The sequence below is a fragment of the Centruroides sculpturatus genome, unplaced genomic scaffold, assembly GCF_000671375.1.
Source record: "Centruroides sculpturatus isolate CEXI.00-Female unplaced genomic scaffold, Cexi_2.0 scaffold587, whole genome shotgun sequence".
Taxonomy (NCBI): domain Eukaryota; kingdom Metazoa; phylum Arthropoda; class Arachnida; order Scorpiones; family Buthidae; genus Centruroides; species Centruroides sculpturatus.
Genome location: NW_019384854.1, coordinates 307136 through 325725, shown reverse-complemented (window position 1 = coordinate 325725; position 18590 = coordinate 307136). Strand labels below are relative to the sequence as shown.

The window sequence follows — 18590 nt, the reverse complement described above, 5'->3', positions numbered from 1 at the left end:
CTCCTTGCCGATAACGACTAAATAGGAGGCCAGTTCCCCATAAAAGTCCTCCCGGAAGGCATTAGTTCCCCTCGAGTAACATCGCGCCCCAGAGAAGGCAACGGGAAACCACTCTGGGTACTAACTTTCCCTAGTAACGCCTTGGCGTATTTACTAACTACTTACTAATCTGCGCCGGGTATCGCCGACGTCAGAAATGAAGAAGCGAAACGTTGGCGGGTGAAAGAACAGAGGATAAAGACGTGTTAAACGCTGCCGAAATTCTTCTGCAGATGAGTAGGAGAGTGGAGACAGAGGAAGAAAATACTTCAAATTTGGAAAAACCATCAACTTCAAAACAATGAACATTAAATGATCAAGATTGAATACTTTAATTTTTAAAAAGCTTGCTTCACCTGATTCAAATTTAAAAGTTTGTTCCTTTGGGAGTAAACGAAATGGTTTCTTCAAAATTTAACATTTAAAATGATTTGAAATTTAAAATTTGTAGAATATTCTGACAGACAATCGTATTAAAAATCATTATGAAAAGTAACAGATTGTGATTTTTAAGGAAAATTTATCAAACAATCAAGTAATTATTACTTTGAAAAAATTCGGCAACGAGTCGCGAAACTTCTCTGACAACATTCAAAAATGCATGTGGTTACATTTGTTATAATACTTTAATAAAAGCACTTTTTATATTTTGAATTGTAATAAAATGGAAAAAACGCTGAATTTTCAGGATATGGATGAGTTTTATATAAATTTGTACATGCTAATAACAAATTAAATCGCGAATACGTCCAACCCTACAAGAAAAATGACACACGATCCTCTCTTTATCTCCACACCCCTTGAGCTTTAATCACCAAAATTAAATAGTAACAATCCTCTAATACACAAATTTCCCTGTAAAATTTTAGAATTTTTTCTCGAAAAGCACACGGGTTATTAAACTTCAAATAGGTTGACAGACAAAATAAACTATATTATGCCTGACTCCGCTAGGCACAGTCGGGATGAATATCTACAGGGTGTACATAAAGATGACATGCCGAGCAGGAAAACCGACAGTGGGCGTAAAAGAAAGAAAAAGCAAAATACACATAAATATAAAATCATGACGTCCCGAGTTATGTGGTAAAACACGAAACCGAAGACATTGCAGTTTGCATTGAAGTTAATCAAAACAAAACGCTTGCGTATGTACAGTATGGGAGGATACAGTACCTGTACAACGCTAGTGCAACTTAGACACACAATGAAAGTACATTGATGAAGGCCTGAACAAAACAAATGAAACCACGCATGAACACGGACGCCAGGGCGAAAATGATGTACAGACCTTGCACAGTAACAGACATAGAGATAATGCACAGTACAAAAGGCATAAGGATAATATAAGATCTTCAGCAATACAAAGAAACGAAAAGTGTGTAAAACCTTTATCAATGTATTAATGTTTTGTTAAGGTAAAGCTTGACCATCCTTTGAAAAAAGGAAAAGTACTTTTTACTCGACACTAAAATTTCCAGCTTACACAGCGAATTGAGGTTATCTTCTTCAACATAAAGTTTGAGCCTTATATCCTCCTGCAGTGGGCAAGACAAAAGAAAATGCATTACCCCATCACGCCCACCACAGTTTGGACAGTAGTCATTGTATAGAAAGTAAGTAGATGGTGTAAGTAGACATTAAATTTACCATGTTCTGAAAGCATCTGTGAGTGACATCTGGTGCTGAGGGTGGACCCATTTCCAGCTCAGGCGTCTTGCTATGTCTGGGAAGAACTGCCGGGAAATGTGCTGCTCTGGAATATGCTCCCATTCTTGTTGCCACGCTACGATTATATGTTGCCAGAGGAGTTGCCTTAACCTGGAGACCAGTAAACGGCTGTACACAGGGTTGATGTCCCTGAAGGAGGTAGCCACACGTGCGAGGAAGTTTGCACGTTCGTTACCTGGAGTGCTGCAGTGCCCATTTTTAATTAATTATAATTAAACATAAAAAATACTTAAAACTGAAAAAAACGAAAGAAATGCGTTGATTTTGAAGAAAAAGCTTCAAATTTTATTTTCCTTTGTCTGGTCTTTCTGTAAAATTTGACACTGATGAGTCATTGTTTACACAGCTATCCAGCTGTGTAAACAATGACTCCTCAGTGTCAAATTTTACAGATTGACCTTGAGAACAGCTGGAGTCGGATTTCCCGGGGCATTCTCATAGACGTCCCAGGAAGACAAGAGTTTAAAGTAGGGTGACTAGTAATTAGGCGTATATTTTTAAATATTTTTAAAAAATTACAAATTTTATCGCGATTTCCGACCCCCCATAATTAATTAAATTGATATATAATAAAATCTATTAATTAAAAAAATTTAAAAACTTTTGGAGGTTGTTTTTGACATCAGAAACTACCTTTAAATAACTTTACCGATGGAAAATCCATGCACTACAACTTTAGAACGAATAATTAATTTTGATAAAAAATCTCATTAAAAAACTATCAAGCCTTAATCGAGCCTTATCAAAGGCTAATTAAAATTGCGATAAAATGTTTTCGCGCAGGCAAAAATTTTTGCAAAAATTTGTGGACCTAAAAAACATTCCAAAAATTAAAAACAAGCAAAGAATTTTTGGGGGGGCCGAAAGGACCGAGTTTTATGTAAGGATATGTAAACTTGACGAGTTAACTCGTAAATAGGAAGTAAGGTGTTTTTAATCCATTTAATATGATTATTACTGGACTGATCTGCAGAGAACAAAGTGTCCCTAGCAAGGTGATGAGTGATATATTTGCTAGTCAAGATTTGAGCCGTGGCCTTGCTGTCAGTGAAAATAGTAATATTGTAGTTGTTGAAATTTTTATTACATTCTTTGTAATATGTAAAAATAGCTGGCGAAATTATGTAACAGATAATAACATTATCTGTTACATATTTTTAACGTTATTAAACTGTAATTTCACCAGCCCTTTTTAGAAAGAAATGCTATATTTATAAATATGTTGGAATTGTGACTTGTGGACTTGACTGTTTTACATATTTTAGCAGAGGCGTAGCCTCTAAAGAAAGGTCGTCTCTGCTGTGGAGAACAGTTGTTCTTGGTGATTGGATATGACCAGTAGTGAACATATTTTTAGTATTTGTTATGTATTTTCAACGTTATTAACTTAATTAAAACATTTAATGAAATTAAGCAGTAAAAAGCAGAAAGGCTATAGAAAACAAACGTAATTTTATAACACTATAACTCCTAAGACAGTGGTGTCATCTGAAATAAGACTGGCTGTGCCATTTCCATCTGACTTACATTGAATTTTTCCATGTAGATACAATATTCACCTGACAGTCAAATTAAATCGTTGAATATTGCAATGTGATTGCAATAATCTAAAATTCAATGTTAAATGTTAGTGTATACTTCGAATAATAATTAGTAAAAACTTTATAATTTATAATAAGTTTATTTTTAAATATTAAAAAAATAAAGAAATAATAGAGTATTAATTCTCTGAATTTACAAAAATTGGAATAACACTATTCTCATAATTGCATGAAAGTTCATACTAGCAAAAATGTATTTTTCCTGCAACATTTGTAAACAATTTTGCAACTTGAAATTTTAACAAATTATGAAAAAGTCTATTCGTAAAAACAACCATTTAAATGGAACTTCAAAAAGTGCTGATGTTCTACCGAGTTATAAGAAATATTATACCTCATTTTTAATTATCCAGTTTACAGCAATAACAAAGACATGATTTTAAAAATCGAAACAAGAAAGATAATAGCCGCTATAAAACAAGACTATTTTAACAAGTTTCAGTCCTGATACCAGTGATGTTATAGTTAAATTAAAGACTGTATAAAGACAAACAATGATATATCTGATTATTGAAAAAAAACGGAACTCCTGGAGGATGTTTTCTCTCTGTTATTATTAAAGCTGACTATTTTATCAATTTTTGTTTTAATGAATTTCTTGAAAAATTAGCTAATTTCAATATGAACACACGATGTCAATGAACACAATTCAAACGTATATAACCTTTTTTTATTAATCATAAATAGTGCCAAATGTTCTGGGTGAAATCAAGTGCTTTATTTTAATCCACAGTATATTCAATGTTTTGCATAAAGTTCTTTGGATGAAATTCTTTTTGCACAACCTACGTCAGGCATATCTAGAAATATCCAAACAATAATTTATGAAAACCATTGCAAACTGCTTCGTTCTTTTCACTATACGTTCGATAATTTCAAAGAAGAATTTTATCTGCTTTTCATAGTTTTTTATGCTAACAATCGTGCACAATAAAATAATTTCATAAAACAATTGCTGAATCTCACATTATTTTATTGCATTGTTGCTCTTTCATCTCGTCAAAATTTATGAACTGAATTATAGAATTTAGAGCATTAATACTTTAAATGAAATCAAACGAGGTAAGTGAAAGTTTCATTTCAATTCATTCTGCAAATCATTAGTTATATATAGCGAACGTTTTTATTCGAAATTGTGACAACAGAAAAATTTAGAATTGTAATATCATAATAGTAAAATATGTGTATTTTTCGCTATGATTTTATAAATAAAAATTATTTACGATAATAATTAGAAAAATTAATAACTTTTAATAAAGACATAACGCTATATTTAAAAAGGATGAAGAAAAGATATATCAATGCAATACGTGTGGGAAAAGATTTAAATATAAACATATTTTGGAAAATCATATAAGAATTCATACGGGAGAGAGACCGTTTGTTTGCAATATTTGCGGAATACGATTTTCAAACTCTGGAATTTTAATAAATCACAAAAGAGTACATTCAGAAGGACAAAAATTCAAATGCAATTATCCAAACTGCACGTTTGATACTAAATATAAAAGTAATTTGCTAAGACACGTGAAGGAAACACATTCACAAGGAAAGTCATCTCAAGTAATTATCTTTGATCAATAAAAAATATAAAATATATTTCTAAAAATAAAAAATTATCTAAAGATAATCTTTTATTTTTAGGAATTATATTTTTTTATTTAACTTTATTTTTTGTCATTTAAGTCGTAAAGTTTACTGTTAAAAATATAAAACATGATTATATGATAGAGTGTACAAGAATATAATAATCTACGTTTTCAATAATAAACGAAACACTATATTTTAAGAAAACATCGAAAAATACTTATTATGTTTTAAAATATTAAATTATTTCTCTCCTAACCGCTATTATATTTTGAATATAATACATTCAAAATTTAGTCAATCAATTCAAATAATAAAACTTTCATTCCTGAAAAATATAATTAGACAATAAAACCTGAAGGAAAATACATGTAATTCAACTTATTGTCATTTATACAAATAAATATAAATGAAGTAAAAAAGGAATAACGTAAATTTTCAAGTACAGTCTCTTTTATATGTTAATGTAATCAATAGTACAATTACTAAATTCTCTCTCACAAAGAAAATATAAATATTCACTTCCTTGAGCATGTTTTATAGCGTAATTTTGTATTGATATTTTATTGTTAAAAATAATAATAAATACATAAATCGTAATCATTTTTGTTAGTTTTTAATAATTTGGCTGCAATTTGAGAAAAATTCTATAATTTTAAATTTCATATGTAGTCTGTCCGTGCGGCTCTCTGTCTTTCCTGAATCTGTATAATGGAGTTATATAGACAAAATGTGAAAACTACAAAAGCATGAGGCTCTATAGTTTTAATATTTTGTCTCGTTACCAGTTAAATTTCTTGTTATATTTGCGTTCTTATAATTAAATTTGAAACTTCTAGAAAGAAAAAAACATTTCCGTTTATGATTTTGTAGGTTTTAATATATGATAAAAACTGGATTTTGTTATAAATTTCAATGTCATCGCACTTAAATAAATCATAGACATTAATTATGAAAATTTTATAAGCATTCAAAATTTTTTGAAATAAGAAAAATTCATAAATGTAAAAATTAAACATTTTTTTTAAATATTAGAATTCAATTTTTGTTTTCCATATATAATAAATAGCTAAATAACAAAACGTTTCATTATTAGAAACAGTCAAAAGACACAAAAGAAAGAAAGTATCGATGTAACACCTGTCCTAAAAGTTTTATACTTCCATCTGCTTTAAAACAACACATGCTTTCTCATTCAAATGAAAAGCAATATTCATGCGATATTTGTAAGATGAAATTCAGATATAAATATAGTTTAAATAGACACAAGAAACGGCAGCATATACAACAAGAGACTGGATCTATCTCCAAAGTACGTAAAAAAGTTTTTCAAAAGTAACTTTTTAAATATTAGTGAATCTTTATAAAGTAATAACGATAATCTAACTTATAAATATGAAGATTTTGCTTGAACTATTTTCTAATCAAAATTTTTCTGAGTAAATAATTAAATTATTATTGAAATGCAATTTTCAATTTACATATTCCTACTTTGGTGTCTCTGTCTGGCCATCCTTTATTAATCTCGAGAAAAGAGATTGATAAGAGTATGATACATAAAAATTGAGACATAATGTATTTAAATAATTCAAAGTTTTATTATTTCAGAAAGTAGATTTCATAAAATAAACTATGATTAAAACTTGCATCCTGGTAACGTGACGATGTCGCAATTAGTAAATAAATAATTGTAATTCATGTCATACTGTAATATTATTAATAATGTTAATTAAGTAAAATGAATCATTAATATATAATATCTAATAATTTTTAACCCGTATGTGAATGATCTTGTACGAAAAGAATTAAGCATTCTTCTTAACTAGCAGATGAGTCCGGCGTTGCTCGGGCAAAAAAATAAAAACAGCAAAGATTAAGATTAGATTATTTCGTACTTCTAACCCTTCTATTATATTAAAATATAGCATTTGATTTATATTTACAAAGATCATCTTAATTGAAAGTAAAACTTCGTGAAAATTTTAAATATTGTAGAAATTTTCATCTCATTGTCATAAAATTTAATTATCACAAATTATATTTTAATTATTTAAATGCGATCATACTGTTTATAATGTTTACCTATAGAATAGCATACAACATGCTGAACAAGTGCAGGCTGAATCGTTTCAAACACCATCAACAAGTGCTCAAGCAACAGGTTTAATTGAACTGGAAGCAGTTGCTTCAAGAGAAACTATTTTTACACCAAGAGAAGTAGAAGAATTCCTTGAACACTTTAACATAGATTCAGAATTTATGCAAATGGAAACATCCTCACAAATGGAACTCATCTCAGAAATACTCGATGTGATAAACCCTTACGTAAGATTACCTTCGTAGTTATTTAAATAAAATACAATAATATAACAAACATTAAAACGACTGCTCTGTAAAGAGTTTGGTTATTTCGGCCTACCATTGTCAGCTTTACGCAAAACTCAGATTGTAAAAAATGGCAAATAGTCTGTGATGAAACATATAAAAATTGAAAATATGTCTTAACATTAGAAAATATTATATCTGAAAACCTTAATTCTAAGACACTGTACCATTCGCAGTCAAACATAAAAGGGTAATTTGCCGATCAATTAAATTTCAGACAAAAACAGAGAAAACATTTAAATTGGTCACCTTCGAAAACCACTTTAATCATATGTTGTGCTCGCCGATAACATTGTATTATGTAATTTCCCTATTGAAATGCCACCATATCGCTGGAACAGATAGGAAAAAGGGACAGTTGCGGAATGGGATTGAAGTAATTCGACCAAAAGTTGTTGTTGACCTCTTCCCGGAAGAGATGATGCTCAACGACTACTAATTAATATAATTAATACTCGTATATTATTAATATTTCAAAGTGATCCGTGGTAGACGGATTGTGACGGCCCCGCATGTAATGAAAGTTGCTAGTCTTCATATAAAATTTGTTTAAAAAAATCTTGTGTAAATGCAAGAATAATTGTTTATATGTGATATTAAATTGTTTAAAAATAGATTATATAAACGATGCGGGAATTATGTTCTCATAAATATTGCGTTTACAGAAAAATTATTGAGCTGCAATTTGAAAAAAATTGTAGACTAATAAATTTCGACTGTCATCCTATGTCTGACTGTTGTCTGTCATTTCTTAATCTGGAGAAACGAGTTAAATAGATGAAAGTCGAGACCAGGTGCCGAAAGCGTACAGTTAGCCAACATTAACTATATAGACACTTCCAGTTTGCAACGGAAGTCACGTTATTTCGATTTAAAAACGTAATATTTATAACTGAATAATAGAAACTCACATAATTTAGTTACTGAAATATAAAAAAATTTAACAAACTTATAAAAGAAATAAAGTTAAATATCTGTAATTTTATAAAATATTGTAAGAAATGAAATAACAATCTTCATCACTTAACTTTACCAAACGTGTAGTCGTCCCTTAGGCCATTATATTTAAAAGCCTCAGCATCATGTCATTGGGCTATCAACGTTATAAATGAGAAATAATTAAAATTATACTATTAACTTTTTTTTATATTAAAAATTACAAAATTTGTATAACTTTTAAAGAAAAACTACGCAAATTTGTAACATTTTTTAAAATGTACGAAAAATCTCGTTATTTGTATCAATCGTTCAATTAGTTAAGCATTATATCGCTGTTTTCAATAAAACGCCGCACGAACATCGTAATTGCAAAAAATATTAATTAATGATGCGGATACTTTTCAAAGCTGTACAGGAATATCGTAAAAATTTTAAATATTGTAGAAATTTTAATCTCAATTATCATAAAAGTTAATTATCACAAATTATATTTTAATTTCTTAAATGCGATCATACTGTTTATAATTTTTACCTTTAGGATAACATTCATCATGCTGAACAAGTGAAGGCTGAATCGTTACAAACACCATCAACAAGTGCTCAGTCAACAGGGTTAACTGGACTGGAAGCAGTTGCTCCAAGAGAAACTATTTTTACACCAAGAGAAGCTGAAGAATTCCTTGAACACTTTAACATCGATTCAGAAATTATGCAAATGGAACCATCCTCACAAATGGAACTCTTCTCACAAATAGAAACAGAAGAAAATAAATTTGAATGTCAATTCTGTAAAGAACAATTTTCTGATGAAATTTCTGTAAAAGAACACGAAAGAAACATTCATTACTTTAATTAATTTTGACAAATATCGGAAGATTGCGAATGTTTTGTATTTTATAATGGAATCAAAATTGAATTATCGAAAAATTATTCTTAGAGTAAATTTATATGTAAAAATACTGTAAAAAGTTTACGTTGAGATTAATTTATTTTAATAATTATTTCATAAAAAATTCTTTACATATTATCGGTACGAAAAAAAATATATAAATGTTGTTCTTTCACATTTAATTTTTCGTGAAAATCAAAAAGACGTAACTATCTCTAAAAATTTTATATACTTATATTACTAAAATTCAAGTATGTTTATATAACCGTAAGGTCGACACCCTAGGCGAGTGGTGTCGGACCTAAAACCCAACTTAATATTAATATATTAATCTAATTTAATTTAATTCTTAAATAGCACAGTATTGAGTTTCTTTAAATTCTAAAACAAATTAAATGTATGATTAATTAAAACTTAAATTTAAATAACGTTTATAATGACGGACAATTCGCGAAATGTAACATTTTGACTGGAGGAGTAACAAAGAATTTTTAAGCGAAATGAAAAATGTGGATAAAAATTAATATCTCTGGGAGGAATGAACGGAACTCGATAAAATTTGTAATTAAATCGAAAAAAAGCAGATGACTAAGATAGTCTACTCCTATTTTATCTGGTTGTTGTCTTTAGTTTTTTTAATAAAAAGATAATAAGATTTGCTTTGTTAAGCCGTTCGTTCGTTTGCTCGCTTACTTGACGGCTTGCCTCTACTGAGCCTTATGATAAAATAATATTTAAAATTCAGTAATTCTTTTAAACTAAACTGTACAGGGTAAACTTTTGAAGAATATGAAAACAGATGATCGCTATTTAAAAATATTTTTGAAGAGTTTTTGCCGTATTCTAAATGTGGGGTACCACAAGGCCGATCGTGTTACATTGTTCAAATACAAAAGTTTTCTTTACTTTTAGCATTCTCTTTTTAAGCATTTACTCTTTATACATAAATTCTTCTTTAAGCTCAATTTCTTGCGTAAGTATTAAAAAGTAGATTTACAGCAATTAAATTTTATCGTGTTTGAACACCACATAGTTCAGACACACGAACACTAAGCAATCTTCAGTTTAAATGTATTCATTTTTTAGTTGATACATGCACCTGTTTTTTTGTACACTTTTCGGGTTTATGTAGGGCCTCCTCAGCCAACTAAAATTATATAATACATACGAACTAAAAATTGAATAAATTTAAAATGAAGATTGCTTAGTGTTCATGTGTCTGAATTATATGGTGTTTAAAAACGACAAAAATTATCATTTTAGCTAGTTGATTTTCACGAATATAAGTTTATAAAATGTTTTAATAGTCAATTCGATCATTAAACAAAACGAGAAAGTGTAACTTTTGAAATTTTGTTTCGTACAAAAAGCATTAAATCATAATTGTACAGCACTTTTTCAAATAATTATTAGAATACATTAATTTATATATAAAAACTTTTGCAGTGTTTTTATTAAAAATATACGGTAAAAAATTGTTTTACTAAAAATTTAATTTTAATTAGAACATGAACTCTGAAAATTTTAATAAAATTCAATATCTTTTTAAATTCACATCGTTTAAAAGTCCAAAATTAATTAGATTGATGGAATTGTTCTTTGTGTTCATTTAAAGAAATTTCGTCAGTGAATTGTTGTCCACAATATTGACATTCGAAATTACTTTTATCAGTATCCATCTCTGAGAAGAATTTCAGTTGTGAAGATGTTTCGAACTTTTTAATTTCTAAATTTATGTTAAAAGTTTCAAGAAATTCTTCGGCTTCTCTTGCTGTGAAAATACTTTCTGGAAAATCTTCTTCAGATTCAATTGATTCTTTTGCTTGAGAACTGGTTGATGGTGTTTGAAAATAATCTGACAGCATTTCATGACCAAGTTGTGGGCTTTCCTGAAAGTAAATGTTATAAATATTACGCTGGAATTCTATTATGTTAATTAATCTAACTGCCTGAACTATCGGGTAAATTGATATAATTAACTCACTGCAACGTATAACAATTAGCCTACCTGAAAAACGTACAGTTTTTCAGGTAGGCTAATTGTGTGTGAAGTACTTTATTTCTTGTTTTTAGCCAATATTTGTTGTTTTTATTTTAATCTTTTCATATTTTTATCTCTTTTATTTGTAAATTTTTAAAAAAATTTAACAAGTTATAAATATTGTTTTGCATGCATGCCCATTTACAAAACCGACGCTACTACTAAATTAGGCAAGCTAGGCTGTTAACCGTTATGAGACACTATATTTTAAAATATGTTTTAATCACACTTCAGTAAACTATTAAATTAAATAGTGATATATGATTTAGGTATCGATTCCTTATTTTCACACATCACACTATTTTAGTATTTATCTATTGGTTTTATGTTTGTTCTTTACCTAAATGATTTAAACATACTGCTATTTAAAATTTAACTAACATACAAAAAAATGAAATTTACTTTTTCCATCGTTTAAATTATTTTTATATGATATTTATCGTAGCAAATGTGTACTTAATTCTGAAGAACACAGAACAAAAAACAGAGCAATAACCAATCATGTACTAAAGTTCTGTAATAAACATTTCAGTAATTAAAGTAAAATGTTTCTGAAAAATAAACTTATTAAAGAAAAACATATTTCGAAACAATTATTACGGTTATTTTTATCATAAATAATTGGCAAAATTTAATTTCTCATGAATACTTTTTCTATAGACATAGTTTATTGAAATCTATAGAGATCGAAATCTTATCTTTTCGATTTTACTGAAAATTTAGCTTGCTATTTAAAAACAAAATACAGACAATGCCAATATAAAGTTAAAATCATCACATATTCCATTAATTAATAATTTAATATTTAAAAATGTACTCTAATTTAAATTATATTAATTTGAAATTACTGTACTTAATAATAGAGGTATATAAAGGCTGATGCTGATTATCAAATAACTCAAGTTACGAACTTATAATTATTAGTTTTTGTATTGTGTTAATACTTGACTTTACATTTGTATTGTGTTAATACTTGACTTTACATGAACAATGCTGTGTTATATTATGAATGAAGATTACACAATAAAATTATTTACAGTAATCATGTAATAATAAAGTCACATAAACAAAATTCGATAAGCAATTTTACAAATCTTTTACAAGCGGAATAGTCTTTCTTCCATTATAATATTCAAGTAATTTTTAAAAGATATTTCAGAGAATTTGTTTACGTACTTTGGAAAAAGATTCGGTTTGTTCCTGTGCATGTACTCCTTTTATGTGTCTACTTAAATGATGTTTATATTTGAAAGTTTTCTTACAAATATCACATATAAACGGTCGTTCTTTTTTATGAGATGTCAGGTGCTTCGATAAAGCGGATAACCAACGAAAACTTTTATTGCATTTATCACATTTATGATATTTTCTTATCAATTGTCTTGGTGGAATCTAAGTATCATATGATCAATAAGTTACATTAGTCATTTATAACACAGTAAAAAAACATAAAAAATATTAGTATTTAAAAAATATATATATCTTGTAAATTCATTTTATTTTGTATATAAGTTTTTTCGACGCTTATTAAAAAATAAGTTATTTGATAAATAATAATAACGATTTTTACGTATGAGATATAACAAGTATATTTTTGATATTTCACTGTAAATTACAAGTTTCATCTATAATAATTATATGTTGTATTTTCATTTAATAAATTTGTTATCGACTTAAATACAAAATAAACATAAAGATAATTCTTACAATCATGATTTCAGAAGCATTTGCGTGTGGATGTAGTCGTTTGACATGATTTATCAAGCTATGTTTCGTTTTCGCATCGTATCCGCAGACTTTGCATTTAAATGGTCGTTCTTTCGAATGTATTCTTTTATGTGTTCTTAAACTTCCATCCTGGGAGAATCGTTTTTCGCAAATATCGCAAACATACGGTTTTTCTCGAGTATGAACCCTCATGTTTTTACATATTGTGCATTCATGTTTCTTTTCTTCATCCTTTTAAAAAAATATTCGTTTGAAAATTAAAAATTATTAAGTTAGTCATTAATTTTTTCAAAAATATTTTCTATTTATATCAAAATGTATAGTAAATTTTTTACACTTTCGATAAGAATTAAAATTTCAACAATTTCGAATTGATGGAATCGACAAATATTAACAATGTCTAAAACAAATTCAGCTTTTTACTTACGTTTTCTGATTTCATTTAAAAAACAATAATCCAAATTTTAAAATTTAGTTTGTAAATTTCGAAAGAATGAGAAATTAATAATGCATTCCAATAATGTAAAATTTCGCAATTGTTCTGTCAGATTGATATATTATGTTTATTTGTGAGTTTAAAAAAAACAAAACGAAAACCGGCTTAAAATATTTCTTAGTAATTGTGAAATTTATACAGAAAGAAAATGCATTGAAGGCTTCGTTTCGAATTAATTTCATAAATTATTTTCTAAATATTTCCATAAAGTTATGATGTATAAATTAAATAAAATGAATTTATTAAAGTGTTGAACGCAAAAACATAGAGTATGCTCTAAATTAGAGTGCTATATAAGCGTTACGGGAGTGTCTTAAAATAGGAGACTGTTGGCTGTTGCATTTTAGGGTTTTTTGACAGCATCCGTTAAATAAAAAAAGAAACGTTTTCTATGAAAACTGTATTAAGCAAATTGAAACATAGATAAAGTTAGGCGATTAGAAATTTTTTTTCTGATTTTTAAAGAAAGTTATATTTTACGGATAACCAGGGCCGGATCATCGCATAGACAAATGAGACAAATGTCTAGGGCCCGGTTTTTGAAGGGCCCGGTCAAACTGTCTATTTTGAAAAGATTTGTAAATAAGATAGTATCTTTATGTCGAGAGAAGCTGATGAGTTCTTTGAAGATTTTAACATCGATTCAGAAATCGATTCAGAATAATGAGTATGGAATCATCTTCACAAGTCGAACTCTTCTCAGAAATGGAAACAGAACAAAATAAATTCGAATGTCAATTGTGTAAAGAACAATTTTCTGACAAAATTTCTAAAAAAGAACATGAAAGAAACTTTCATCACTCTAAATAATTAATTCTGGACAGATATCAAAAGATTGTCAACAATTCAAAAGTTTTGTTGGTATTTCATAACTAAATCAAAATTAAATTTTTAGTAATTGAATTCTGTTACGGTATACCTTAAATGTAAAAACACTGTAAAATGTCTATATTTAAATAATTTAATTCTCATAATTATTCGATGAAAAGTTTGGTACATAATGAAGGTACGATACAAAATTTATATGTCATTTTTTCACATCTAACATTTTATGAAAATCAGAATCTCATATTATTATTGTTCATTAAATTAATATGCCTCAATGTCCTTAATTTATTCAAATATCATTTCATTCATAACTACATATTTCTATTAACAGGACACATGGATGAATTTTTGCTATTTTATTACTTTAGCTTATAAAATTTTTTAAAAATAGATAAAGTAGTGAAAAATCCAATACGAACACAAGGCCTTCATTCAGGTGAACCTTTTAAAATTTTCGTGATAATTGTAAGTAGTGTAATATGATATAAATAAAATTAAACACTTTAGTTTATTTTACAGAACATTCAATGCCTTTTATCAAGTAAGTTGATAAAAATTCTTTTTGTACAATTCTTAGAAGTTATATATGTCTAGGGGTATTTACAGAATAATTTAGAAAAGTAATTGCAGAAGGAGACCCTCAAAGTTTTTTTCGAATACTTTTTACAATTACGAAGAAATACTTTCATCTATTTCCTACTCTTTTGCTAATAGGCGTGCAACAATTATTTAATCTGACATTATAGTAGTACATTGTTGGTTTCTCATTTTTACAAAATTTAGTAAATTTAAACTTTAGATTAATTTAACACTTCTCGTAAAATCCAAACTGGTAAGTCTGACTTTTAATTTGTTTCGTTTTATTTGTAAATGGTAACGCACGTCTAGGTGACATGAGGAGAGGAATGTCCCTGAAAGACCTTTTATGAAACTGGCCTTTAGTTAGGCGTTAGAAACACGAAGAAACCCGTAAAACATCACGGGGCCATTCCTTTGACAAGACACATAGCCACGTTTGACTAACAGCGTTCAGTGGTTTTATCTTTTCGGCCACCGATAGGCTCTGTCTTGTGAATAACTTAATTTCATATTGTATAAGAGCTACAACAAAACTCTTCATATTCATTAGGTGATAATTAATTGTAATAAATTTTATATAAACGAATAGCTGTTACCCGCGACTTCGCTCACGGTGGTTTTGCAAGCAAACCCCATTTTTATTCGGTATTTCAACAACCATAGTAATTGATATATAACACCTATCGCTGAAAATGATGAGAATTGCCGAGAATAAAACTAACTGTTTTCAATTTGATCAATTTTCTGGAACGTCGTTTTGATCAATCGTTCTATAATCGAACCAATATGCAATAACAAATTCGAATTTAAAACGGTTCGAACATTTGGTTAAAAATCGAAATGCTGTATATGGAAATATTTATAACAATGTCTGAAATGTTATCGATTTAATACAGCTAAGTACTCAACGAAGATTAAAAGTAGTTGAAAACAAAAATCGCATCTAAAATAGTACAGTAGAAACTGTTTTTCCGGTTAAGCCTTAATGCTCTCCCTCTACCCCCGCGGGAAAATTTCGAAAAATCCCTTCTTAGTGTGTATTTTCATGACCCTTACTATGTACAAAATTTCACCTTTTTAGCTTTAGCGGTATTCTCCGGGCGATGATGAATCAGTGAGTCAGTCAGTCAGTCAGGACAAGTAATTTTATATACAGTAGAGCGTCTGTTATCCGAATCAATTAGGGACTGGGGTTGTTCGGAAGATCGATGTTTCGGATAACTGATTATGTACGAAAAAATATATTAGTTTATCCCATCTTGACTTTTTTCTCCGTTGCGTGTCGCTTCGCGTTGAATTTCGTCGATGTTAAGCCTAACGAAGACTATTGTATCGTTAAAAATTATTTTTTTATTTTGTATAAGCAAAATAAATGTATTGAAAAATATAAAAACAATAAAAAATTATACTTTAGAAGTTAATTTAGTATCAAAAACGTAAATTATTTGAGTAGCCCAAGACATAGCCAAAGATTGCAGCGCCACAGCACTGGCGAAAATTTATTTTTTGCAGACTGGAATTCTTTCGGATGATTGACGTTTCGGATGATTGACTATTGGATAATCGACGCTCTACTGTATTTAGATTAAAGAATGTAAAACGTCGTATAATGATGTAATACTTATATTACCACATACTGTATTTGTAAATCAAAACAGATGAGGGATGTAACTGCTGAAATGCATATTCTGTAATCAACAAACTCTATCTTTTACTATTTGCCCGAAAAGTTCCTGTATGATAAGTTTGTGTTAAATGCAAATTTATACTAAATCTTAATGTCTAAAACAATAAAACAAAAAACTCAATCTACAGCCGATTCCATATTGTTATATGGGATCGGCTGTAGATTGAGTTACTTGCCACAATGCTTTGTGGCAATGTAAACTAAATGATCAACTGCAAGTTTCTTTTTCTTTTTTTATAATCAGTGTTGCCGTTCCTAGTACATTTGTACTTTTTTGGTACATTTTGCCCTTTCCAGTAAATTGAAAGTACATTTAGATTTTTAGTACATTTTCAGTACATTATAATATTTCAAATACCATTTACGGTACAAAATAATACTGTATTTCATGCCTTAACGAAAAAATGAGAAAAATGAGTTTAATAAAGTCTCACTAGTATCACTGCTTGCTAATTTAAATTATCCAATCACAAGATAGATAGTTGCAGGGTCTTGACTCAGTAGTCTTCTTTCACAAGTTCAGTTGTCTGCACATTCTCATCAGGACCTTGACAAAATTTTTCATGCCACGTGGTCCAAACAATTCAACTCCGTCAAAAAAAATAATGGACAGGTAAGGAAATCGATGATTTTAAACTTTTGTCGTCAATAATATCAAAATATCCGTTAAGTCAGAATCAAATTATTACAGAAAATAGTTTTGAAATTTTACGAGTATAAATAATATAAATACTTTTATATTATTTTCTACCACTGTAATTTAATTCTTAAATTATGAACTTCAATTTTAGTAATCATAGTAAAAGAAATAACGGTTAATGTTACGTGTGGTTCCAAAATGGCCGCGCTTCCGACTGTTCCAAGGTCTAAATAAGAAGGACAAAACGCGTGATCTACTTCTTGAGCCGCCATTTTGGGTTGTTTTTTTGAGTCGCATGTTTTAAGCAAACAAGAATATAATAATATAATATAACAAATTTATAATTATTTTTTAAAGCACGATTGGTTATAAAATTAAGATGAAATTCAATAGTATTATTAATAAATGTTGTCAATGCAATGCTCATTTTATAATAACTAATAGATGTGTAGATATTTATAAATAGCTTTAAAAAAATTCCAAAAATAAAATTTTAAATTAAATTATTTGACAATAAACTATATATATTACGTGCCTATATATATATATATATATATATAGGCATGTAAACAAAGTATTCATAGAACTAGTACATTTTGAAGGAAAATAGTACATTTTTTGAAGGCGCTTCAGTACTTTTTGAAATTTCATTGCGGCAACAGTGTTTATAATTGAAACATTTATTTATTGAAACATTTCAACTGTAGACGAATTCGTTTTTTAATGACTTTTTGACAATTTTTCAGCTGAATCAGCGGAATACAGCGAAATACTATTCATGAAAAAAAGGTGGTGAAAATTTATTCTGACAATATTTTTATTCTTCTAATAAAGATAAAATTTAAACATTATTTTCTACTTTAGTACAAGAACTTCGTCCCTTACTGAAGAGCCGGGGCCCTTTGCGTATTCACGTCAAATCATCCGGGGACGCTAAATTAGAGATTTTTTACTCTGCATAAGTAGCCCAGTAGCTCAAGTCCGATCACATCATCACCGACCAATCTCTCTTCATAAACAATTAATTCTTACCTTTGTACTAAAAATTCGTTAACTTACTTGATAGGGCATAGTTATACGTGCTTCTGTTATCTATTAATACTTTAAACTCTTCTTGCATTTAACAGAAAAACAAACATATAAATAAATAACAAAATTTAACTGAAAATTTTCCTTGGATTTTTACAATGCACTCCTGAAACTCAATATATTGTCGCTATTGATCGTTTTTTGAAATTTTTTATGCAACGTCTAATACTGTAAGGCAGAATGCTTCTGAATTCCCTTTACTAACATATAGAATGAATTTCATTTAAAAAAAAAAAGTAAGATAGAAGTGTTTAATATCATTTCTCGAATAAGGTCTTAATTAAGCAGTAGAGAGGTTTAAAGTTCAGTGACGTCACTTCCGAGTTTTCGT

The 18590-nt window shown here is 28.5% G+C and overlaps 2 protein-coding genes and 1 long non-coding RNA gene across 3 annotated transcripts; 2 read left to right on the top strand and 1 right to left on the bottom strand.

Moving 5' to 3' along the window:
• Positions 1–4304: 4304 nt before the first annotated feature.
• LOC111630527 (zinc finger protein 184-like) lies at positions 4305–9198 on the top strand. The gene is made up of 5 exons (XM_023374643.1): positions 4305–4433; positions 4653–4934; positions 6055–6270; positions 7047–7283; positions 8821–9198. The coding sequence occupies exons 1-5, from the start codon at positions 4419–4421 to the stop codon at positions 9136–9138; spliced, it is 1068 nt and encodes a 355-aa protein (XP_023230411.1). The 5' UTR covers positions 4305–4418; the 3' UTR covers positions 9139–9198.
• A 1448-nt stretch (positions 9199–10646) lies between these two features.
• Positions 10647–13132, bottom strand: LOC111630534 (zinc finger protein 43-like). The gene is made up of 3 exons (XM_023374647.1): positions 12920–13132; positions 12389–12604; positions 10647–11060 (listed from the first exon to the last, which is right to left on the bottom strand). The coding sequence occupies exons 1-3, from the start codon at positions 13130–13132 to the stop codon at positions 10746–10748; spliced, it is 744 nt and encodes a 247-aa protein (XP_023230415.1). The 3' UTR covers positions 10647–10745.
• A 1891-nt stretch (positions 13133–15023) lies between these two features.
• On the top strand, positions 15024–18382 carry LOC111630541. Its single transcript, XR_002757543.1, has 3 exons — positions 15024–15096; positions 17917–17959; positions 18035–18382. It is a non-coding gene; the product is annotated as an uncharacterized LOC111630541 (long non-coding RNA).
• The last annotated feature ends 208 nt before the right edge of the window (positions 18383–18590 follow it).

Coding starts and splice junctions, on each gene's coding strand:
- LOC111630534 (XM_023374647.1), bottom strand. CDS start 13,132: ATGAGGGTTCATACTCGAGAAAAACCGTATGTTTGCGATATTTGCGAA. Junction 12,605..12,919: donor ATGCTTCTGAAATCATGATT/GTAAGAATTATC, acceptor TATGATACTTAG/ATTCCACCAAGACAATTGAT. Junction 11,061..12,388: donor AAACCGAATCTTTTTCCAAA/GTACGTAAACAA, acceptor ATTTACTTTCAG/GAAAGCCCACAACTTGGTCA.
- LOC111630527 (XM_023374643.1), top strand. Junction 4,935..6,054: donor CACAAGGAAAGTCATCTCAA/GTAATTATCTTT, acceptor TTTCATTATTAG/AAACAGTCAAAAGACACAAA. Junction 6,271..7,046: donor AGACTGGATCTATCTCCAAA/GTACGTAAAAAA, acceptor GTTTACCTATAG/AATAGCATACAACATGCTGA.